This window comes from Balaenoptera borealis (genome assembly GCF_965194805.1).
Source record: "Balaenoptera borealis genome assembly, chromosome: 5".
Classification (NCBI taxonomy): Eukaryota; Metazoa; Chordata; class Mammalia; order Artiodactyla; family Balaenopteridae; genus Balaenoptera; species Balaenoptera borealis.
This window is the reverse complement of record NC_138862.1, coordinates 104,742,776-104,769,554: the sequence shown is the minus strand read 5'-3', so window position 1 is coordinate 104,769,554 and position 26,779 is coordinate 104,742,776. Positions and strand designations below refer to the sequence as shown.

At 35.4% G+C, this 26,779-nt stretch overlaps 1 protein-coding gene across 8 annotated transcripts in view; it reads right to left on the bottom strand.

Annotated features, from left to right (window-relative positions):
- IFT80 (intraflagellar transport 80) overlaps positions 1-26,779 on the bottom strand; it is a 115,362-nt gene that overhangs the window by 19,382 nt on the left and 69,201 nt on the right. For all 8 annotated transcript variants that reach the window (XM_082393979.1, XM_082393981.1, XM_082393985.1 and 5 more), the window contains 8 exons: positions 26,577-26,756; positions 16,066-16,184; positions 12,222-12,296; positions 8,801-8,964; positions 3,549-3,613; positions 2,819-2,954; positions 2,216-2,363; positions 935-1,106 (listed from right to left, as the gene is read on the bottom strand). In XM_082393979.1, the coding sequence (XP_082250105.1) occupies positions 935-1,106; positions 2,216-2,363; positions 2,819-2,954; positions 3,549-3,613; positions 8,801-8,964; positions 12,222-12,296; positions 16,066-16,184; positions 26,577-26,756 (1,059 nt within the window). The remainder of the gene's footprint in view (positions 1-934; positions 1,107-2,215; positions 2,364-2,818; positions 2,955-3,548; positions 3,614-8,800; positions 8,965-12,221; positions 12,297-16,065; positions 16,185-26,576; positions 26,757-26,779) is intronic.

Genomic DNA, 26,779 nt, shown 5'->3' with positions numbered 1-26,779 from the left:
ATGGCAAAGAATGCAACTACAGGGAACCAGAGAAACAGTGAGTTTCTCAGACAACGCTATTATAGCAGATTGTCACCAACAACCCATTGTAAGGAAAAGCATCTAAAAGTCTTTTCACAAAAGTGTAGTCTAAGGGAATTAACCAATGTAAAACAAAAGAGTTCTGTGGTCAAATATGCTTGGAAAATGCTTGATTCAACCAGGTTGGGAAATGTTGATCTAAAGTAGTGAGTGGTTCTTAACCTTAGCTGTACAAATCATCTGAGGAACTTAAAAATATGCCCAGGGGGCTTCCCTGGTGGCGCAGTGGTTGAGAATCTGACTGCCAATGCAGGGGACACGGGTTCGAGCCCTGGTCTGGGAAGATCCCACATGCCGCGGAGCAGCTAAACCCGTGCTCCACAACTACTGAGCCTGCGCGTCTGGAGCCTGTGCTCCGCAACAAGAGAGGTCGCAACAGTGAGAGGCCCGCGCACCACGATGAAGAGTGGCCCCCGCTTGCCGCAACTAGAGAAAGCCCTCGCGCAGAAACGAAGACCCAACACAGCCAAAAATTAATTAATTAATTAATTAATTAATAAAGTTCCTCTTAAGGAAAAAAAAAAAATGCCCAGGCTCACTGGATCTAACAAATTAGAATCTCTGTGGGGGGTAGAACTTGGGAATCTGACTTTTAAAAAAAAAGTTCCATAAGAGGTTTTTATATGTACCAGTAAGAAGAAACTATTCACTCAAAGTATAGCTTCTTCAGAGAATAAATCACACAACACCTATCTCTCTGTATCACCCATATCTTCACTTATTAAAAAAAAAGCTGTGATCCCATTTGTAATTTTTCCAGCCCTTAGCTCTTACTATTTCTCATTTTGCACAAAGATATTGTATAAACTAATATACAATATATACACAACTATGGATCTGAAATGTAAAGTACCTTAACAAAACGACAAAGTCTTACAGCGTCTTCCCATTTTGAACTGCTTACATATTCGTGGAGAATAGCAGGATATGGTGATATGCTGATGTGAATCAGTGAGCCATCAGCTCTTCTTATAGTTACCTGATTTCCAACAAAACTCACGATATGGGGATTTTTACTAAATTCACTGTTGAAAAAAGGAAAAGTGCAATTTATATTCTGAGCAAAATTTTTCATATATATTAAATTTGGGGAGTTGACCCCTGACATACATATGAAATCTCCAACCTCCAAAATGCACTCCCAAAAAAGTAAACTCCAGGGAGAATGTATGTATATTAAACAAATATTTGAATCTAACTAGCTATACACACTTAGAGCAAAATATACAAACATTTTAACATGGCAAAAAATTATTACATATTTGAGAACTATGCCTAAAAGCATTTGAAGTGATTTTTTTCTAAGTCTTAAGGTAAATCACACAAATGATTAAAGCACTTAGCTTCAGCTTTTAAAAGTATAAACATTAAAAATTAAGCTGATTCCAAGATTATTTTCTCTTAATAACAAGAGGTAAACTTTAAAGAGACTAACTTCTCTTCATTAGTTAAAATTTTTTTTATAGGATACCTCTCTGGTTTTGCTAATGTTGTGAGCTTGAATATTAAAAATGAACTCAAAATAGATTTGAAAATTAAGCTAAGATTTGGAGTTGAGAAGCCTTTGTATACCTAGTTTGTCAAGAGTGAGAGATCTCCTTGCTATTTCTTAGAGAATTTAGGAATATAAATGCATTTGATTTTCTGAAGAATATAAAAAATTTTAAAAGCTTTTCAGTATACATTTTTTCTATATTTAATATTAATTTAAGAATTCAATTCTAGAGAGACATACATTCCTGAAAGTCTCAAGGTCAATGATAATCTGGGAAAGAGTAAAGGTTGTCACAAAGTTATATATCGCAGAAAAATCTTAAGAGTGCCTATATTAAAATAACTAAACCACCCTGAAAAAACGACCTGAGTTACCATTAAACAACAGTAAACCTGAAAATTATATCCATATAAGGAAAAATTATATTCATTTAAGGAATAAATAAATAAAATAGTATTATCTGACCCTTTCAACTTGATTCCATCACTTAAATCTCATTAAACTAGTTTTAGCTGAACAATTTTATTTGGTTGACTAAGTAAAGTGAAAGACATCTTGCAGGACTTAAATTAGAGGCAGAAACACAACACTGTTAGTTTTATTTACAACAATAAACAATCCTATGCAGTAAAATGTTACCTTGCATCCCTTTCATATAATGTTTTAGGCAAAATGTCTCTGTCCACATAAACCGTATTGGGGTAATACCACACTGTAAATCGAGTATCTTGAAGTCCACAGAGGATGTTGCATGTATCACTCCATGCCAGAGTATGCACCATTGTTCCTTATTTTAAAAAGAATGTTAATGTACTATTAGTTCCATTACATAAGTATTAAAAATACACCTTTAAAATCAGCAGATGTACAAGACCCTAACTAACTGCTCGTACGTATGACTATTTTCTGATCATACAATGGTGAAAACGTACAAAAATTCACATAAAAATTTATGGAAATAAATTTGAATATTTTACCCAGAACCATTATATTTTTAACCTGCATGTCTTTCTTTCAATGCCAAGTTAGCTGTAGCAGCTAAAGACTTGCTATTAAAATGGAATTAAGTAGCATTTCACAAGAACATACTTATGAAGTAACATTTCATCAGAAATGTTATGAGACCAAAGCATTATTCATAGATTCACTCAAGCAAGTAAGCTATTTAGTATAATATACGACAGAGTAGACCTAAGAAAGCTGAAAGTAATCAAAAATTTAAATGTATTACAATTATTTTACCAAGTTTGATAATTTGTTCTTCCTTCCCAAATCGTTTCACTGAAGTGATACAGAGATCTCTATTTTTATCAATGAAAGCAATTTTCCTATCATTGGTAAGTCCCTTTTGATCTAGAGCAATTTCCAAAATTTCATTCTAAAATTAAAAAAAAAAGAAAAAGAAAATTCTGGGTTAGTTTTAGTGCTTGACATTAGATTGTTTTAATTGTTTAATTATAAGAACATTTGTTTATTTAAAGATCAATTAAATATCACTTACCTACTTATAATGATAAAATGTCCCTGTTAAATAATTTAACTGCTAATATACTAATAATTCAAAAGCTAAAGTATAGTTACTTTTTTTTTTAATTTACAAGGGAAAGACGCCTGTTAAAACACTATAAAATAGGGGCTTCCCTGGTGGCGCAGTTGTTGAGAATCTGCCTGCCAATGCAGGGGACACGGGTTGGAGCCCTGGTCTGGGAAGATCCCACATGCCGCGGAGCAACTAGGCCCGTGAGCCACAACTACTGAGCCTGTGCGTCTGGAGCCTGTGCTCCACAACAAGAGAGGCCACGAGAATGAAAGGCCTGTGCACCGCGATGAAGAGTGGCCCCCGCTTGCCGCAACTAGAGAAAGCCCTCACACAGAAACGAAGACCCAACACAGTCAAAAATAAATAAATAAAAAATTAAAAAAAAAAAAAAGTAAATGGCTACTTACATTAAAAATAGCTAATATCCATTACCTTATGAGAAAGAAGCTTCCCATCTCCCAGTGGTTTTCCAGTTGATGCCTCAAAGAGGAAGATTACTTGAAAAAAAGTAAAGCATTAGTTAATGTATTACATTAGAATTTTTATTAGTAAATTTCTATGGCATTATCATAATCCTAATGAGAAATTATTTAGCTCTTTGGACCACAGCATACCTATCAGCACAGAAGAGCAGCAGCATCACATTCCTACTTAGCAATGAGGTCATATTTCGCAGTGGGACTGAATACGTCTTTCTAAAACATACATCCCCTAATTAGAACTGTTATTAATGGTATGACATCACCGCACCATAGGATCAACAGTGGCAAGTCCAAATCTGGATGTAGTTTGTAATTTTCATAACTCTGATATAGACCAACATAACAACCCGGACAATCATTTTACAAAGGAAAAATATGTTGAGTGCATACTATACTACCACGCAATGTGTTATGTGCTCTTCAATTCCCTGTGGTCGGTACACTAATGTGTAATAAATAATTTGTGTGGTCTTTGTCCTGGGTTCCTGACACAGGTCTTCATCAACCCTTGAAATTTTCTGAGTGACAGGAGTGTCTTTGTTATGCTAATGGAGAGACTCTTGGTGATTCCCTAGATAGCTTCAGGATAGGGGCTGGTCACCTGAAAGACGAAGCACGTGATTATAGAGTTTGGACTTCCAGCTCCCTGAAATGGGAGGGGAGCTGGAAATTGAGTTCAATCATGTAGCCACTCTTCGACCTATTACAACTTGATGTTCAACCTCACTACACTGATGCAAAGGCTCTTGCATGGATCACCAATGACCCCTATGTTGCCAAATCAAAGAGTCTATTTTCAGTCTTCAAGAATCTACTTCTAGTCTTGACCTCCCAGCAGCACTGGATACTCCTGACCATCCTCTTTCTTGAAACTCTTACGTGGGCTACAAAAAACACTGTTTTCTCCTGATTCTCTCCTATTTTGGGCCATCCCTAATTCTCTTTTGCTAGTTCCTCCTCATTTGGTGATCCTTTTTCCTAGGTTTTGTTTTAGGTCACCTTTTCATGCTATATACTTTCCTGGATTATTTTCATGACATCAATCATTATCTAAAAAATGATAATTCAAAGTTCTCTGTTTCTAACCCCATGTTAGATGTTCTGAGTAGGCCAAGTTGTAAAAATTACAGTAGATATTGTATTGAAGAAGCCAGGAACAAAAACTGTCTCTGTCCCTTTCTCTGTTTCACCAAAGGCTTCTCCTAGTCTCATAAATGACAGCCGTATTGCCAGCTGTTCTTTGCTCTTTTAAAAAGACTGTTAGTGCTTTGGTGATTCTCTTTAAGTAATTCCCAAACTACTCCAGCTCAAGATTCATCCCAAATAGAGTAATTTCATATGACTGAACACACACACAGAATTACAAAACTGAAAAGACAGAAGTGACACGTGCAGTCAGCAAAAAATTGGACAATTCATACAGATCATAAAAATGCTAATATATGTATAACATGATATTTAAATTCCAGAGGATCACACTTTTAGTATATTGATTTATAGCTGTTAGTAAACCTTAGGATGTTAAGTCTGAGGTCACTGGCTATATTCACAGAGGAAATCATGTCTTCATAATAAGTTATGTTCTAAAATCGCCAATTTTGCTGAAAGAAGTGAAAAAGAAAAATAGTCACAGAATTTTTAATTAAGTATAGAATCAAAAATTAGAAAAATTTTGCTTCCATTTTAAAAAATGCTTTGGGCGTGACTAAGCCCAGTTATTTTCATAGCTATATAAACTAACTTTTTAAAAAAATAAAAGCCTTCCATCCTTTTGTTGACTGCACATATTATAAAGAGCTGGAGGTATATGGATGAACTTATCTAATTTCCACAACTGTAAGTGGCCCTGATCTATGGGAGGCTGAACCTGTATTTTAATTTTAATATGTAACTGAAACTGGCCGAAAGGACAACTAAGGAGCTGGAAGCTGAAAGAGTTGCTTCTAAGCATAAGTAACTGCTCTCTGACTTCTCCTCCCCCGCTATACCCAGACGTTTGTTTCAAATCACCCACACTAACATCATAGGGCATCTGTGCAAGGTGGATGGGGAGGAGAAGGAAGTCAAAAGCAGTACCTCTACTACTTAATCAATCATTGGAAGGGGTAGTCAAATCCATTTAACATGTATTTATGGAGCATCTACTATATTATAAGAGTACTGTGCTTGGTACAAAGAATCCTGCCTACATGTAAAGGAACTCCCAAGTTAGGAAGGAACCACTAATTTCATATATGGATGGTCCCCTTGAAAGAAAATTTTACAGGTTAAAGATTCCAGGTACTTCAATTGTTCTTTCTATTGTTAACATATACCTCTACCTAGCCTTCAATAAATACCAGTTTCTTTAAACATAAGGAAAATATTTTCCTTCTCATTTTGTATCAGTTCTACAATAATTTTATTTTAGCTTTTTAAATTTTCTGTTTATGGCAGGATGGAATTACATGACTATTTTGTTCAACAATCAAAGTTTATGTAAGTAAACCATAATTTATTTGCAGGTAAATCTATATTTCTGAAAATGTTCATACTTCTTTCTGGTTCTAAAATTCTATGAATTATGAAAGGATTAAAGAATAATGAAATATGTTTCAGATGTGAATTAACTGTAGAAAAATTCAGAATAAGGTATATTCAGTTGGAAACATACATACTTTATTATAGTTTCTATCTAAAATATGTGGTGTTGGGACTTCCCTAGTGGCGCAGTGGATAAGACTCCGAGCTCCCAATGCAGGGGGCCCGGGTTCGATCCCTGGTCAGGAAACTAGATCCCACATGCATGCCACAACTAAGAGTTCACATGCCACAACTAAGGAGACGGCGACCCACAACTAAGGAGCCCTGGAGCTGCAACTAAGGAGCCCGCCTGCCACAGCTAAGACCTGGTGCAACCCAAATAAATAAATAAATAGATAAATAAATATTTTTTAAAATAAATAAGTAAATAAAAATAAAATATGTGGTGCTGAATAAGAAAAGTATAGAAAGTTCATAGTGATAACTGGTATTTTCAAATTTAAGTTTACTGAAGACAAAAATCTGACTTCCAAATTATTATTATTAACAATTACACAGCCATCTTGAATCTGTCCACTATCTAGATACTATTGTATTTCATTTCATTCTCTTTCCTCTCATTTAGCCAGAAAGGAAGTCCTTTAAAAACAAAACAATTACCAAATGTCCTCTCTCAGAGAAAGCCTAAGGCATAAAGAGAGAGAATAGCTCTATTTAGGAGAATTATATTTTCTACCAGTATGAGAGGCGATGCTATCTGAAAGTACTGAAAATTAAAAAGTGGGACAGTTTTCTAGCTCCTGAATTAGGTCTTCCATGGCATGACCTAACAAAATTAACAATCAGGTCAGACTTTTTTTTTTTGTAACATGTCACAGTAATGAACAATGTTTGTTCAGCAATATTTATTAACAGAGAATAACAATTATTTACTACCTTTCCACTAGCTTTAGGGATATCTCACTCTCACTCTTACCTCATTGGCTCCTCCTCCTTTTACCCATCTCTAAATATTGATGTGCTCAGTCACTGGTCCTCTTCTCTGTCTATACTCACTTCCTAGGTGATTTCATGTAGTATCGTGGCACCATCTACACACCAATGACTCCCACATTTATATCTCGTCCCCAACTCTCTCCTGAGCCCTGGACTTTATCCTGTTGTTTCCTCTCCAACCCTGCTTGGATGTCTAAGAAGCATTTAAATTTACCATGACCAAAATAGAACTCTCTGGGTTTGTGGACCTCCTCTAAACGTCCTCGTTCCCCATCTTTCATCTCATTCATCCAGCAAAAACCCTAGGGTAATATTCTTGCCTCCACTCTCTCATGCCAACATCTTTACCATGGCCAAGTCTTTACATGATCTGGCTCCTACTTATCTATCTCTCTGTCTTCTCCTACCACTCTCTGCTTTGCTCGTGTTAACCTAAGTCCCATGGCCCTCTGGCAGTTTCTTTTTTTTTTAAATTTATTTCATTAATTTATTTATTTTTGGCTGCACTGGGTCTTCGTGGCAGCATGCAGGCCTTTCTCTAGTTGCAGCAAGCGGGGGCTACTCTTCATTGCGGTGCGCAGGCTTCTCATTGCATCCTTTTGTTGACTGCACATATTATAAAGAGCTGGAGGTATATGGAGGAGGTATATGGAGGTATATTCTCATTGCATTGGCTTCTCTTGTTGTGGAGCACAGGCTCTAGGCGCGTGGGCTTCAGTAGTTGTGGCACACAGGCTCAGTATTTGTGGCACACGGGCTTAGTTGCTCCATGGCATGTGGGATCTTCCCGGACCAGGGCTCGAACCTGTGTCCCCTGCATTGGCAGGCGGATTCTTAACCACTGCGCCACCAGGGAAGCCCCCAGCAGTTCCTTTTATGTGCCAACAATTCCCATTTGCACCTGCTTGTCCTATGGTCATTCCCCTCCCCCACCTCTAGAATTCTCCATTCCCTCATCCTGCATTAATTTTCTTCACAGCACGTATCAGTCGCTGACTATATTTGTTTGATTATTTGTGTGTCTTATGCACTATTGTATCCTCAACTTCTAGAAAAGTACTTGGCATACAGTTAGCACTCAATACTATTTGTTGGATACATGTTCTGATACAGCATTGCCTTAAAAAAACGGTTTCACTCTACTATGGAATTCCAAAACACCTGACACATTCATATTTATTTATAAACACTAATGTGGCCTAGATTTTTATATGAAAATTTAAAATTATTCATAACTTTGTTCTACTTCATTAGTTTAAAAATATGTAAACATAAAAATATGAATATATATAAGCAAAATAAATAGTACAATGAAGCACAATATTTACTATGCTACTAAATAAAGAAAAAGGAAATAGTTTAAAAGATCAATAAACTTAAAAATTAACATACATTTTTAGGACTCACAGTCTTGAATTCAAACTCTATACCAACAGCTACTGAATATATAAGATTTATTCCTTACCACTAAGCTTTGATGCTGTGACAATATCTATTTGTTCCATCAATTGGGAATAATATGACAATTTTAGTTCTTTAACTGATTCATACTTAGGACAAATTAGGAAGCTCATAATTCTTTCATATAAAGTTAACATAATAATAGATGAGAAAATGAAAGTTAATTGATGAAAATTTTACAGTGTTAACAAATTTCATGGAAAATTATAAAAATGCACTTACTTTTTTCATCAGCTTTGTCTTTTATTGCTATGGTATCATTACTCAGAGAGACCGTCTGTGCATTTAGAATATCTGTTCTCATTCCAGGAAATTTTGGAGAGGAAAGGAAGCGCCCTTCATAAGAATATAAATAGATACCACCACCATCTACAAGAAGAAAATGTCTAAAAAATAAAGAATAAAAATATATTTTCAAATAGGAGTTTACTATAATTTCATTTTTATATTAGAAAATAGTTTATGCTTTGGAAAAATCTAAATCTTACAATTAAAACAATAGTAAAACATAAATATATAAAGAATGAAATATAAAAACAACCTGAAAAGTCAACATTGGTTATTTGGTTTGTTTTCTAGGTTTTTGTTTTTTGATGGAGGTAGGAGAAGAAAAAATGAAAAGGCCCATTAATATTATAATTGTAATTCATTTCCTTTCCTAAAGAAGCATCTCTATACAATGGCAATAAAAAAATCGTGTAATTTACAATTCAGTGATTTTTTTAATGCCAGATGCTATTTGTTTCATGAAACAGTATTAATACATATTTCACAGTTAAAGATTATGGTAAGGATCATCAAAATTAAATTACAGTACTAAATTAGATTAAATACTGGTTAAAGTCCTAAACAGTGAAAATGACTCAAAAATTAACATCAGAGCCAGCATTTAGTAAAATAAGATGTTTTGACTTTAAAACAATATGGTAACCATCAGTAAATGTGTTCATATCTAAAAACACATTTTTTGTATCAGGGACTTTGGTTCATTTGCTGTGTTGACCACTCTATTCAAGGCATAGGGCCCTGTATAGTTTATTTTTTATTAAGTCAAAATGTAAATATTTTATGGCTGCTAGTTTTTTCTTTCAAAATTTATGAACATTGCAAAAAATAATTCAAACAATACAGAGAAAGCAAAAGATCTCCTGCAATCTTCCTACTTCCATAGAGATAACTTATGGCAAAGTATGGACACGCCTTAACTTTACTTAACTCATTCCTGATGGACATTTATTTTATTTCAAATTATTCACTGTTTTAAAGAATGTCTAAAGTATGTACACATCTCTGTTATGTTTATATTACTTATTTCCTTAGTACAATATAACTTCTAAAAATGCAATAATTCGATCAAAGGGCATATACTTTTAAAAATTTAACATATATTGTTAAACTGCCCCTTGAAAGGTTGTATTGATTTACACTCATACTACTGCTATATTGGAGAGCCTGTTTCCTCAATGCTGAACACATTATTACTTATTAAAATCTTATGTTCAAGACTTTAATATCCTTGATTCAGAACTTTTTTTTTTTTTTTGGCCACGCCAGGTGGCTTGTAGGATCTTAGTTCCCCAACCAGGGATTGAACAGGGCCCTGGGTGGTGAGAGCACCGAGTCCTAACCACTGGACCTCCAGGGGATTCCCCAGAACTATTTCTTGATTCAAGAATCGCTAATTGTTCTTTTTTGCTATGGAAACAAATAGAAAATAAACATCAAAACAAACAAAAAGTTAGTATATAATGAATACCAAATATGTATACTTGAATTAAATTAATACTTGAGTATTGGTGTGTAGCTTATTTAATTGAAGGGTTTGGCCCTTACACATTAGTGTACGAAAACAGTATTTGCTAATGTTGACAAGTGACACATCATATTAGTATATATTCTTTCTTTGTCTCAGTACTAAAAGCATTTTCTCTTCTAAATAAGATACTAAAGCTTTAACTTCCTTGTGAGTAAACACTGTTTCAAGGGGTAAACATTTCTAAATGTACAAATAAGACCAGAAATGGGCAGTAAATAAAATATTCTTTAATTACTTAATCATTTATGCCATTAACATATGCCTTTACTAATTAAGAGCATATTCAACATACATTTATATATAATATATAAAGAAATAAATTTATTTGGAACTGTTTCAAGTAAAAAGAATTTCAGAAATAAATAAATAAATCACTGGTTCAACTTCATTAAACAGCTGATAGAAAATTTGACACAATTATTTTCTTGATCACTCAAGGTCATCAATATGATGATCATACTCTTCAGTAACTATGTAACTGGTAGCTTTGATACTCACGAGAATCTGATGGTTCATCAGAATAATTATGCTATTCAGCTACACGGTTCTCTGCTTTCAGTTTTCTCATGCTCCCTTGCCAGGCAGTCACTTTTCTTCCTGTCATTGTGCCAGCCTCTAACAACTCACCAGTATTCCTCTTCTGGTATGCTATTTATAAAAGGCTATGGGGGACTTCCCTGGTGGCAGAGTGGTTAAGAATCGCCTGCCTATGCAGGGGACACGGGTTCGAGCCCTGGTCCAGAAAGATCCCACATGCCGCAGAACAACTAAGCCCACGTGCCACAACTATGGAAGCCTGTGCACCTAGAGCCCGTGCTCCACAACAAGAGAAGCCACCACAATGAGAAGCCTGCGAACCGCAACGAACAGTAGCCCCCGCTCGCCACAACTAGAGAAAGCCCACGTGCAGCAACGAAGACCCAACACTGACATAAAAAAATAAATAAATAAATTTATTTATTAAAAAAAAAAAGACTATGGGCTAGAAAACCTGATAATAACACTATTAAGAGCTGCCTAGGTGGTGAGTAAAGGGATGAGGAATAAAAAGTAAATTGTTTTAGTGAAAAGATTTCATGGGTAGCTATCTTAGGTAATTGCTGATTATATTTTCATACTTTATTCCTGGTTTTATTGAGTTGTAGTTATCTAACTCTGATCTCTGATTCAGTAGGGTATCACTGTACTTGACAGACTGATAACTTCCATGGAAAAGTGTGGGTTCCTGAGTAATAGCTACTCCTACTTTACTCCAGTTAATTGACCCAGAGTTTCTTAGTCCTGTATACACAAAGTCTTGGTAGAGAATATTGTTTTTCAAACTTCAGATCACACAGCCTAGTAGTAGCTCATAAAATTAATGCGTTTCAACCAGTATTTAAAAACAAAAACAGAAGAGAATAGAAAATACAGAAACAATGGGGTCAAAACCATGTTATAGTAATTGGCCTGTTTCACTCATTCTCTCATCATTACTCTGATGTTTACTTGTAATAAGTTTATTCTCCTCATTTTTAAATAAATTAAGACCTTTTAAATCTCTCAATTTTAATTTCTAGTATAGTAAATGTCCATATATATAACCCACATATAGCCCTCAATAACTTTTTAAGAATGTAAAGAAATTCTGAGACCAAAAATTTTCAGAACCACTGATCTAAGAGCTTATTTTCTTACTTTTTTTTCTTTTAAAATAAATAGTAGAAACAGATTGATTCTAAGTGACAAATGTACCATTCTGTAAATGGCATGCTTTAAAGAGTGCTTTCCTGAAGTTTAAAATATTTTAACCCCAAATTCAATAGTGAAACATGATAAACAAATTACCTTTCTGCCTGCAGAATTAAACTAACAGTTCCTTCTTTGAGATCAAATATAAGTGGTGTATTCCAGTTCTTCGTACTGAAAGACAAATAAAATGGATATTTATTAACACTTGAAATGCCAAATACTTTTTAATAAGTAGATGGGTACTCATTTAAAATGAAGTATCTTTAGTTTCACAGTAACTCTGTATATATTTCTATTACAGCACTTGGTGCATTGTTCTGAAATTATTCACTTAACATGTCTGTATCCCTGACTAGAAAGCGGACTCTGTGTCCCTAGCACCTAGCACATAGTAAGTACTCAATAAATGTTTATTCTAGGAGACACAAGATGCGAATTGAGGAATCATAAGTTCAAGTTCTGTCATTTATTAGCTCTGTGATTGCGCATGTCATCTAATGTTTCTCTTTTGAAAATTAATAGCAGCATCGTATAGTGAAAAGAGGATGAGGTTTTGGCTAGACAAATCAGGAGTAGAAATCTGGTTTCACCACCTGTCGGCCGTATGATCTTAATAAGCTTGACCTAAAGAACAGTTTTCTTATTTTTAAAATGGAGATAATGATGACTTCACTAAAGCATCTAGCTAACTGCCTACTGCATAGCAGATACTGAACAAACAAAAACTATAATAACAATAACATGATGAACAATTTTTCCTGCAGGTCTCCCAATGTAAATGTTGAGCTGAATGAAGATTTCTGTGAAACATTCTGTAAACTGTAAAATACTGTATTAATGTAAGCTATGACTATGCTTATTGAATAAACAGATGAATGAATGAAAAAATAACTCCTATGATTTTTATGACGTAATATGATTCAAAGATAAGGATGGGTGGAGAGAACATTTACAAACTGAAAAACCCATCCCCAAATAATCAAAGGTGTTTCACAGTTTAAATGTTTTATTACTCCTATATATTCTGAATTTCCCTCAATTACTTTCATAGAACCAATTCTTTAACTCAGATTAAATCTCATATTGATCCAGGAGATGGCGGGAAGGGGAAGCTTGCAGTAAATTGGGGGAAATTAATCTTGGCTAATGCAGAGCCTGATACCCATTTCAATAAGTAAATGCATGCATAAAGCCAAACAGTGAGTAAATCACTACTGATAATTAGTAAGTCTGAGGTTCACAGGTATGATAAAGCTATGTACTTTTGTACTTTAGAAAAAATATCACAGCATGCTCATTAATGCAGTCATCAGAATTAACCTTCATTCTTTGTCAAGAGAGCTGATACAAATAGTGAGTATGAGGTTTTTTTAATGTCCCGTTACAAAATATCTGAGATTTATGACAACTGAGATATATATATACGACATGGAAATATAAACTCCCTAAATCAGAACAAGAGAATTTTCTATACAACTATTTGAAAAATCAAATGAAAATTTAACATAGAATGCTCATATATGATTTTCTTTGCCTGGAACTTCTTTTCATATAAACCAGTATATGGCTTGCATGTTTGTTTTTAAAATTATATTTTTATTACTAAAAAAGGGGCAACAGTTATTAGGAACTTGGATTCAAATCCCAGCTCTTCCTTTAGTAAAGAAGTTAAGTAATTTCACCTAGGGTAAGTTACTTAATTACCTCTGCGTCCTTTAGTTTCTTCATTTTGTAAAATGGGAATAATAATAATAATATTCAACACACAGAGTAAATTAGATCATGAACATAAAAGATAGTATAATAGTGCTCAGTAAATAATAGTTGTTATTATCTAAAATACTAGGTATTTTTAATTTAATGAACTATATTTCAGTATGATGGGTCTCAGCATTACTTCATTCCCACTACTGCTCCCTGGTATTTCACTTTAATAAATATTTTGTACCTTCATAAATGTCTTGATAACAAGAGAGGGGAGGTAATGTTAAATCAGAAAAGAAAAAAAGCAATTTAATATTTTGACACATACTAACTGATATGAGAAAGGTAGAGTGACAAAAAAATTAAATAACAGCTTCTAAACTTTTGGTAAATATTTTAAAAAGCAACCTCTCTAATACAAGTAACACATAACGATACCAATCCTACAGATTCAAACATTATGTCCTTGCCATTAAAATTAGTAGAATAAATCCCTCGTTTAGGGCAGTTAAGAGCCCTACCTTTCTTCAACCAAACCCTAAACTGAGGAAATCTTCTCTGTTTTCCTCAACCCTGTGAAAATTATTCAAAACCCATGTGCACTAAGTGATTGTGAGATTTCCTCATATTCTATAGTCCCTTTCCTATACCTCAATGGTTTAACTTTGTAGCTTTCTTGACTTTACCCAAAGCCTCCCTTCTCTTTCACGTAAGAAAAACATTTTCATGTAAAATTGAGCTGCTTATTTCTTTATCCCCTTTCTCCTTTGCTTCTCCCATTTCATTACTCCAGGCTTGGCTGTTATTCTAAGTTGCAGATTCTAATTAATAGCAGATTTACACATAAGTGAGTGACAATTTGTAATATATACTTGTAGCAACTGATACTGTTAATTAAATTTTAGGATACCTTTGTGTTGTGTATCACTGAGCTTTAGCTTACCAAGACAACAGTACACTTTATGTTTTTCAATTCATTTATTCATCCCAAAATAGTTATTTATTTATTTATTTAAGTACTTACTATATGTACTGGGTATACAGTGGTGAATAAGACACATACATACTCTACCCTCAATTTTCTATTCAATGATTAAACTATAACCACATAATGCTATAAATACAAGCACAAAATGTAAAAAAAAAATCTTTATTCACAACTCTTGAAAGTGTCATAGTGGTTCCTTGAGTTTTCTGGATAGTTGAGAAATCAACTGGTGGCAAACTAGAGCTAGTTTGTACCGATTGTTATATTTTCAGGAGTTTTGCAAGCCAACTGTTAGGTAAAGCCTTTATTTAAAATTAAAATATATAAACATAATTAAGCAAATTATATTCAAAACAAAGATAATACTCAAACTGATCACTTCCAGATTACTTTATTACATTTTACTATTATCTATGCACTTGAGATTATTTACACCTATTGTTATCTATATGATGGCAATTCTATATAATGGTTTGCCACCGTGCATCTCTTCTTAATTCTGTGACATCATATTGGTAGTTTGAAATCGGCCATGGTAGAAGTATTTATATAATAGAAATGAGCTAACACTGCAAATCAGGTTGTTTGGTTGGTTGGTTGGTTTCCAGAAAGCCAGTTCAATATTTATCAGCACACACTGAGTTACATAAAAATACCAAGTAAGTTTTTAAAGTTTTAGGTGCAAGTTTCTTGGATGTATTGAGTCATTTCCTGCTTTTTAATACAAAGTATACTGAACATATTTTCTTTGATCATTTCTGGACAACTCTGGATTATCAATATGAACATTTATGATTACCCTGGACTATGATATCAAGCCTGAACACCTCCTTGTGTCCTTACTGAACATCTTTCAGCCTGCTGTCAGGCTGCTAGCTGTCCCCCCTGCCAATGGTTAGGTGGTTCCTTTTCCCATCATTTATCAGATGCTCCTAACCTTCTCTGGGCTTTGAAATCAAATTATACTGAAGTCCTTAGAGCTATGAGTAAAGTAAGAGTAAACACTATCTCAGAGAAGGTATTTTGTATTATAAAAGTGATTATTAACCGTTGATGCACAAACTTTATTAGATCTACTTTCCTTACTCATAGCTTACTTTTTATCACTTCTTAGTTGGTAGTAAGTTCAAGATAGGCAAGGTTTTGAGAAAGTTAAGTTTAAACCAAACCATGTTGATATGAAAGCTTGAAAATAAATTCCTCCTCACAGACAAAACTCTGGATTTTAAAGAAATGCAAGATGCTTACGAGAACACATAACACTGAAGAGACGTTGAAACAACTAAGTGTGCATAGTTCAAAGAGGCTTTAATGACTCTATCACGGAATTCCAGTAAATCCACTGCATCATTAAGAACGTTACGAACCTAAACAAGGGAAAATGAAATACCAACAAACAACATTAAAATACTTCAAATTTTAATTAGATAAGTTAGCAAACACAAAAATTTCAATGCATTCTTGATTATCTAATCATAGAAAGAAGAATTCAATAGGAACCAGGCATAAGATTTGGGTATAAAAAATCAACCAACAAAACTACAGACACAGAAAACTTAGAAATAAGTAGAAAAAGATCTACGTATAGAGATTTCTAACATGAAAGCCAATCTGTATGATGTGGCAGTGGAGCAACAAGGTGAAAACTGCTATAACAGTGAGATATATAGTCAAAGGAGTATGGCACATAGGAGCTGGAAAGAGACTATATGATTTCTGCCCAAAACAGTAAGAGATCAATAATTTAGGAAATATATTTTTAAATTTTTAGGGTTTTTAGGGTTAGATTTTACTTTAAAATTTAAGTTCTAAGAAAAGAGATATAATAACTTTAAAAATCAAAAGTGGAGTAGGAGGTGTTGGTAAAGAAACCAACTACATAGTGAAGAAGCCAAGGTGCGCAGAGGGGTGGAAAGTATCTCCATGCATAAAAACACAGAGATAATACATAGAAAAGCTAAGCACCAACTAACTAATGGCGACTTGCCTATGATAGTCAAAATTATTATAAAAGTTTGTTAACTGATAAAGTTTTTATTTTTTAAAGTTTTTTGAAGTTTTTATGTATTACCAGAATGGGTAATACATTATAGTAAGAAGTGAAAATTAGAGAAAAAGAGATTAATTGTACTTAGAAGTTAGTGTTTCTTTAAATTCCCTCAAAATGTTATCATCTTTCTAAATTAACATGACAATTATAGTATTAATGAAGAATAAAAGGGTATGGAAGGAAAAAGAGGAAGATAAAGTCAAACTTCTTCTACATACTTCTTCAAATATACCTACAAGGCATATTATATTTTTATTACCTGTTCCCCAACTCCTATCCCCACCAAACTATTATCGCCATGACAAGAGATAGCAGAATTATATACACATATAATCCTTGACCCAGCAATCTTACTTCTAGAATTCTATACCAAAATAAACAAGCAAAACTATGAAATAACATATACACAGGCTATTACTACATACAGCACTATTGGTAACAGCAAAAGACTGGAAACAGCCCAAATATCTATCAACAGGGGATAGGTTGAATAAACTGCATTCACAAAATAGAATAATATACAGCTGTAAAAAGGACTGAGTAAGATCTATGGAGCAACCTCCACGATATATTGTAAAACAAAAAAAGGCAAGATGCAAAACAGTGTGTATAGTGTTATACCTTTTATCTTATAAAGGGAAGAATATGAAGATATATGGATTTGTTTATATTAAAAAAACAAAAAATGTAAAACAGTATTCAATAATATATTATTAGAATAATATTGAGATTGTTATTTTAAACTATATTTTAGGATATAATCTAGGATATATTAATGTCTTTAAGAACAAAAATTTTCTTGTAAAAGAAAAAAACTGCAAATAAAAAAATCAAGAGTAAAATTCCATAATCTTGAATTCTGAACTTCAAACCTCAGTATACACTCATGATATATTTTTATCTGTCAAAAACAAATACATTTTATCTAGAAGTAATGATCAAACCAGTAGCAATGAGCACACCTAGAACCTGTATCATGGTCTCTAAATAACATTCCCCTCCAAAAGGAACAAGGCCTTCTTGGAAGAATGGTGGATTTCAAGTCTGGGACAGGAAATGTATCAATATAAGACACCTGGAACATCTTGTCAGAAATGCAAGCAAGCTGTTGAAATCATCTCAAAAGAACACGGGAGTCAAATGGCCAAAGATGGAACCATTCGAGCATTAGAAAGAATAATGACTGCAATGGATTGAAATATATCAAAAATGTTAAAATCTGCAAGTTTATAATGATAACATCAACAACAACAACAAAGAAACTCATTGGGCATACCAGGAAATCAATTCGCTATTTGAAAACTGGTAAATAAAGGAAAATAATTCAGAATTTGTCTCAGAGTTACTTCAGAGTAACAAATAGTTGATTAGGTAGTCTTTTACAGAAGAATTCTAGCTAATAAATGCAGAAGGAATGATAGAATTACAAGATGCAACTCCTGAAGAAACATGGTTCTAAACAAGTACCATCCATGGCTGCTAAAAATATTAAAGTAAAAGCCTAATGGGAAACTATATGACATATGAATCAGACTTATAACACCTGAACACACTGATAAATCTCACCATTATTAAAAGAGAGATAAGCAGACATGTGTCTCGCAACAGGAAGTGTACAGCATCACCCGCAAAGTATTCTTTATATTTATCAAGGCTCTATATCTAATAACCAGTCTACAGGAAATACGGGGGCTAGATGTACATGTTAAATGTAATCATACCACAGGGATGCAAACAGGAAAATGTGGGAAATTCAACAGAACAAATGACCTGGTTTTGTAAACAAACAAATAAATAAATAAATAAGGAGGAGGAATTGTTCCAGATTTTAAAAGACTGAAGAGACAAATTAAATGCAGTATGGGACTTTGTTCCTGACCCAAACCAACCAACTATAAAAATATATATTGACATGTACCACAATGTTCATTGCAGCTCTATTTACAATCTCCAGGACATGGAAGCAACCTAAGAGTCCATCGACAGATGAATGGATAAAGAAGATGTGGCACATATATACAAGGGAATATTACTCAGCCATAAAAAGAAACGAAATGGAGGTATTTGTAGTGAGGTGGATGGACCTAGAGTCTGTCATACAGAGTGAAGTAAGTCAGAAAGAGAAAAACAAATACCGTATGCTAGCACATATATATGGAATCTAAAAAAAAAAATGGTTCTGAAGAACCTAGGGGCCGGACAGGAATAAAGACGCAGATGTAGAGAATGGACTTGAGGACACAGGGAGGGCGAAGGGTAAGCTGGGACGAAGTGAGAGAGTGGCATGGACATATACACACTACCAAATGTAAAATAGATAGCTAGTAGGAAGCAGCCGCATAGCACAGGGAGATCAGCTTGGTGCTTTGTGACCACCTAGAGGGGTGGGATAGGGAGGGTGGGAGGGAGATGCAAGAGTGAGGAGATATGGGGATATATGTATACATATAGCTGATTCACTTCGTTATACAGCAGAAACTAACACACCATTGTAAAGCAATTATACTTCAATAAAGATGTTAAAATATATATATAGAGAGAGAGAGAGAAAGTAACTGGAGAAATGGGACCTGTTACTGTAGACAGACTTAGGAGACAACTGGAGAAATGTGAAATATCACTATGATTACGTTAAAATAAAAATAGTTCCTATCTTTTAGACTTTTTTTTTAAGTCTTAAAAAAAAAGAGTGTTGCCAGGACTAGTGGTAAAGAAAAAGACACTGATATGTTTGCTTCACTCTTCGAAGAGTGGGGGAAATGACTGCAAAAGGGGAGTAGTCCGATGGCAGGTGCCTCAAAGGAGCTGGAGTTCTTTAGGGAAGAAGAAGTTATCGTGGTCTGGAATTAGCAATGAGGGGTAAGGAGACAACTACCCGACCCCCAGACCCAGTAATACTTGGCACCAAGAAGAAAAACAGCTCTACTTAAGAAGGCTGTAGGAGAAACACTGGTCTGAGGAGTCAGTAGGTTTTTACTTAGAATAAAACTGTGAAGTGTACTTTCAGTGATAGGGCTGAGCTCTGTCTGCAAGGCCACAGGTACACGCTGCAGGTTGTGCACTGCACAACTCTAGGTCTAAGTGATGGGCCCCTAGAACTGCGCAAACCATGACTGTAGGTGGTGACCCCGTGAGTCTCTCTTTAAATCCTAGGCTGTTCTAGGTTTTTCTTTCAGGGAGGGGAGAAGGGAGCTACCCCACAGACCCCATGCTCTGATTTCAGACAGAGACTGGATCAGGCCACTTGTCTCACTTCGAGTCCTTTCAGGTCCATCAGCCTATAGGAGCCCCTCTCTGCGTTGCCTTTGCCTCCCTGCTTCTGGACCAGGAGTCAAGCAGGTTGGAGGTTTCCCTCCACACTCTGCATTTTTGTTCCATTTCTGGTCCACAGAGATGTTTATCCTATTTTTGAGTCCAGATAAGTCTCTTTTAAAAATATGTTTCATAAATTATTGATCTCTTTAGAGCCAAATGTATGTCTCATCCTTCCAAGTATGAACTTATGATACCATTTTCACCAGAAGTCTGAGCTGCCAGAGACTTTTTAAGAGGTCCAAAATGCCATCCTCTCCTAGAAGCATTTTAAAGCTAATGGAATGAAATAGAATTTTCTAAAGGACGTTATATGGTCGTTTCTTTATAGCAACATGATACCCAGTGAAATAAACTGGCTGTTAACACAGGTTTAGGAAAATTCAATATTTAAAAAATCCGATGTATAATCCTCTGTCATTACTCAAATTATAGGCAGACTTCTTAAAATTCATATTGGCCTAAAGCTTCACATGGGGGAATTCTCTTTTTTGTGAATCTGGAACACTAGAACAGGAATAAAACATCCTGGACATGATAATAAACAAAAGACACAATGATAATTGCTGTTATAATTTCAAAGCTATGGTGAATCCAACATCAGAAATGTCCTGTGCTGAATTTTAAAATGCACCCATTTACTCTGTTCAATTCAGGGCAGCTTCAGGACTAACCTGTTCATACTTGTATCACCTAATACTTCTATCTGACCACAATATTTAGACTTCTCAGACTGACATAAGTCCAAAAATTCTGTTTCCACATTTCCAAATACTCATTTAATCCTAAACATAGATATAGCCATAGCAATAGTTACCATTTATCTTTGTTTTACATACATTATCTCATTTAATCATCAAAATCACTCTTTCTTTAACTCTTATCTTTACAGGAGATAGAGTGACTAAGAATCAAATAATCTTGAACTATGGCAACGATTAAAAGCCAAAGCTGTGCCTCATGCTAAAGTGAGAGAGGCAGGAAAGAGAAAACGGTAAACTTGAGACCTGAGGAATGCCTCATCTCCTCCACCTGTACCCTCTCCCTCCTAGGCACTTCCTCCCAGCAAAGACATCAACTATCCCTTTTAGAAAGAATCATCCACTAGGATTCAGCCTGGAGACAAGGGACAACTTAAGAAACCGTCTCACTCTAGGTTACTGTATCATATAAAAGCTGAGGTCCAGAGAGACAGGTCGGGCAATGAAGCCTATTGCCAGGTAGCAACTGCCAGGTCAAGGTCTAGATTTAATAATTAGGACTTAACATGATCTCTGGTTTCTGAGTTTACAAAACACAAATCAACCAAGTCGACCAAGCTTCTGAGAAAACTGTAAAACTCTAAACCAGGCAAACAAAAAGTTGTGACTGTTGTCCCTATAGCAATCTGTGGCTCCACCTCACAACAACGTTAAGTGGGCTGCTAAAATGTACGGACCCCAGAAAGGGAATCCTCCCAAGTGGGAAATCTTCCCAGAAAGGCAATCTAGAGTTGCCAAATTAACCAAGCAACTAACCTTATTGCTAAGAAAAAGAGTTCTCAAGATATTCCTGGCCAGCTGGGTTTTTGCTAGGAACCTGGTAATCACAGTGCGTTGTTTTCCCTTCTCCCATTTTCCAAATTGTTTTCATTGCAGCCGCCCTGTTTTCCCTTCGTCATTATAAACTGGGAATATGGGGGAGAGGAGAATAATTAAAATTCGCATTTATTTATAGTTTTCCAGACCAGAGAGTTGGAGCTGGAATGACTGGATTAGTCTAGGTTATCATCTTTTAGAGAGGGGATGGGTTTGTTTTCAGTTGCATATAGAATAGCTGCAAAGTTAAGTAGTGCATTTCTGAATTATACATACATGTGAATAAGGGAAAGTATGCGTGGTGAGTAGATTGTAAGGGGATTAGTGATTTCTATGTCCTCGTATTCACATCCTTATGTAAGTCTCTCCACTTGTGTGTAGACTGGACCTTGTAGCTTGCTTCCAGTGAACAGAAAAAGGCTAAAGTGATGAGATGACACTTCTGAGTTCAGGTTATAAAAAACTGTGACTTATGTCTTGCTCACACTCTCTGTGCCCTTCGTAACTGCTCTGACAAAGCTGCCAACTTGTGAGCTGCCCTGTGAAGAGGCTACATGCAAGGAACTGAGGGTGGCCTCCAGTCAACTGCCCTCAATTCAACAGACGTTGATAAATGGAATCTTGCCAACAACCTTATCAGCGAGCTTGGAAGCAAATCCTCCCCAGTTGAGCCTTCAGGTGCCACTAAGCCCTGGCCTACACCTTGATTGCAGCCTTGTGAGAAACTATGAGCCAGAAACCCCAGTTAAGCCATGCCTGGATTCTTGACCCACAGAAACTGAGAGATAATAAATGTTGCTGTTTTAAGTCACTAAGTTTTCGGGTGATTTATTATGCAGCCATCGATAACTAATACAGTTATGGTTGCTCAACAGCCAAAAAAGATAGACTATAGTGGATATCTGTTGGTTTCTGTCTGCCCAGAATCAAATGCTGTCTTTTCTGGTAAATATGCTTTGGTTTTCCTTTGGGAAACCATTCCCCCTATTATTCTAAGTGACTAAGTGGTTTAGATGGGGTTGACTCATCATTCCCTCCACCTACCAACGAAACATACTTGACCCAGACTTGGCTCATGAGATCCAATGCTGAGACTTCTGCTGGAATTACTAAGGGGCTGGAGGGGAAAGCACTCTTTCTGTTGTACTTGAAGTTGGAAGAATGTAAGCCTGGAGCTACCAAGGCCGCAAAAGAGAGACAGCATTTGTGAAGATGAAGCCAATACAGAAAAAAGGACCGTTGAGGAAGAGATATGATGGAACTCCTGTTGACCTTATTTAAGCCTCTGGATCCAACACAGTCTCATAAGTCCCATCTCTTGACTTCACATGGACCAATAAATTTCTTTTGTTTCTTTATTCTTTACCTTCATTCAATCAATTTGAGATGAACTTATGAAAAAAACAAAAGATTTCAACATATTAATCTAGGAGGTCCCACAAGAACAGGAACCAAACCTGTCTTATTCACAGCTGTACTTCCCATTGTCTAGCTCAATGCCTGGCAAGTAGGGCATTGAATAAATAAATGAAATTGTTCTAAGAAAAAACTATGAATAGACATAGCTTAGCAAAAATGCAATACAAATGTCTTATAATCACTGAGAGAGTAAGACTCCTTTACAAAAATAAAAATACTATTCTAGTCCTAAAATTTTGAAAGATTATTTGCAAACATTATTTTAAGTATAAAGACAATTTGGATTAGGTAAACACCAGTTTATCTACCCACGCCAGTGGGTGTACTGTGATGTTTTTGCAAATATGTTCCTATAAAAGGGTTTCATCTTCAAGGAATTCATGGAAAAGACTCTGACAAGTACAGGTTTCTGGTAACTGACTGTACTGCTGAAATGAATGAATAAGCATTTTCAGAACTCTAATGGAAAACTGATGAATTCATAAAAGTGCTAACAAAAGATCAAGATGAAAACAAAAATTAATTACATGGGACTGAGTGAACTGATGAGGATGATTATAATTTTTGTGACTTTCTGTTTGAATTAAAAAAAAAAATCCCACAAGGACTCAGAGGCAAAGAATATACAAATCAATTTTCACTGCAAAGTAAAGGAGCTGTTATAGTAGAGGATTACTGGACTGAATGTCAATATTATGACATAGCATGAGTGTGTTTCGTGTTTGGTAATTGCAATCATTGTTGTTTTTGTTGTGGTCATCCATTTACAATGCTTGGTGTCAGTCTATTTATCTCTTGTAAAAATAAAATACAGTGTGTGTGTGTGAAAAAAAAAAAAAAAGAAGGGATGATAGAGCTGAAATCTTAAGGATACGCAGAAGCTATTTAGGTCCTTGCTTTAAAAAAAAAACAAAAAACTTCTCTTTTTAAATATATTCTCATCTTGGGGTATTTCTGAAATTAAGGCAATACTTTGTTAGCTAGCCACCAAGCACTACATGAGTAAAAGTGTGTCCCCAAATCAATTGATTGTAACTCACAATGCATTCTTTGTCATAGACACAATACTATAAATAATGTTTTGGTTCCCAGGCTGACTAACAAAAATATATATTTACACCATCACCTAGATCCAAACACTCATTTACAAGAAATACAGAAGACAGAGAAGTACGTCAAACCACACCATGGGGATACAATTAGCAATGTCCACACTGTGGGGCTGGACAAACAATTTGGTTTCAACAAATAAACCGCAGGGGGAAAAACAGAGATGGAAGGGGAATCTACAGAATAAAAGAGACTTAAAAGATATGTCAACCAATTGCAACATGTAAACCATTCTGGATTCTGATTCAAACAAACAAACTTTAAAAAATATGACATGGAGGAAACAATCAAAAATTTGAACACTTCTTGGATATTTGATAACATTAAGGAATTACTCTCATTTTTAATGTATGATAATGGTATTGTGGGTATGTTAAAAAGAGTCCTTATCTTTTAGCTGTATATATTGAAAACTTCACAGCTGAAATGATACCTGAATTTGCTTCAAAATAATTGGGGGAGGGGGAAAGTAGATATGGACATGGATGGGGCAGGCTTGATCATGGGTTGATGGCTGTTAGCGCTGGGAGATGAGTACCTAGAGATTCATTATACTATTCTGTCTATTTTTGTGTGGTTTAAATTATCCATAATAAGTTTTAAAATTTTTAAATAAGAAAGTAGAGGGACTTCCCTGGCGGGCCAGTGGTTAAGACTCCGTACTCTTCCACTGCAGGGGGCCCAGGTTCGATCCCTGGTCGGGGAAATAAGATCCTGCATGCTACAAGTTGCCACCAAAAATTTATTTTTAAAAAGTAGAACAAAGAAAATGTATAAGGTACCTAATTATTATCAATCTGGTGACCATTATCCAGATTGTCTGCGAAAATCTGGATACTTAGTCTAAAGAATACCTGAACAGACACATCCAAGAAATCACAAGATACATGCTTCCAAATTTTTTTCAAAGATTTTTTTTTTTTTGATGTGGATCATTTTTAGAGTCTTTATTGAATTTGTTACAATACTGCTTCTGTTTTATGTTTTGGTTTTTTGGCTGCAAGGCATGTGGGATCTTAGCTCCCCGCTCCCAACCAGGGATGGAACCCGCACCCCCCACAGTGGAAGGCGAAGTCTTAGCCACTGGACTGCCAGGAAAGTCCCTCAAATTTTTATAGTAATTATAATCATCTGAATTCGGAATACTGAAGATAGAGGCAACTGCTATGGACAGGAGAAAGAAAGGAAGAAGATAGAGTTCCCCTTCCTTTGGGAGAGAGTTTGCCATCAACACATTGTCTTTGGCCACTCCTCCTAACTTTCATCAACTAACTTTTTCCCATTTTAGCTTGTCTTAGGTAATTCTTAAAAGGGGAAAAAAATATTTTTTAATCAGGTTAAATAAACTCATACAATTATAAATAATAAAATAATGTAACCCTGACAGTGATCAGCAGGTTATTACGTCTGCCTTGAGGTCAGCTCCAGCAGTTAAATCTAACTTGTTACAGCTTCTTTCCTTCTTCCTCAACTGAATCCACATATTCCCTCAATGCTTCAAGTTTCACTATCCCTGTTGTCAAACCCAAGTTCATGTGCCGGAGGCACAGTGAAGCCAAACAAACCAAGACATTGGAGTTTGGAGCACAGAAAGGTTTATTGCAAGGGCTAAGCAAGGAGAAAGGGCAGCTCATGCTCAAAAGGCCCAAACTCCCCGACAGTTTTGGGGGAAGAGTTTTTAAAGATAAGATTTGGGGTGAGGGCTGCAGGGTATGTGATTTTCTTCTGATTGGTTTGTGGTGAGGTAACAGGGTGATGTTTCAGGAATCTCAACCTCTGGTTCCAACCAGTCTGGGGTCTACATGCTTGTGGTCAAGCATGTAGTCACCATCCTCCAGCTGGGTTGGGGTCTTAGTTTCTGTAGAACAACTCAAAGATATGGGCTTTTGTACCAGGGAGGGCCCCACAGGGTCCTGCTCAGTTTCAATCCCCTCTTTTCTCTGATACTCCTCAACCTTGAGGGGAACAGGTGAGGGACAAGAAAGGGAATCATGTTTTGCATAGAGAGGTTAACCATAAACTTGGCAGAGAAACTCGGCTTTAGGGGGCCTCAATTTCATCCCTGCCTCAACACCATAATTTCAGTACCTGTGGGCACTCATATTCTATGTCAGTGAAAGGTTCTTATTTTATGTCATGGAAAGTCACTAATGGTATAGTTAAAATATTTCTAGTATGACTGAATCTTTATAAACCTGATTTAAATATAATTAATGAAGATAATTCCATTTTCTGTATTGTAAACTAATGTGAAAAGAAGAAGATTTAATCAGCCTGAAACATAATCATACCTGCATGGTCCTTCTTTTAGTTAACGTTACTTGAAAATCTTTCCACTCCCAACGTTGCTCCACCACATGTGCAAAAACAACATGTCCATTTCCACAGGCTCCAGCAATCTGGGTGCCATCAATTGACCATGTGATATTAAATATGCTGCCAGTGTTGGGCTTTTCTAAAGCATATGACCACTGGGGAAGAAAGAACAAGAATA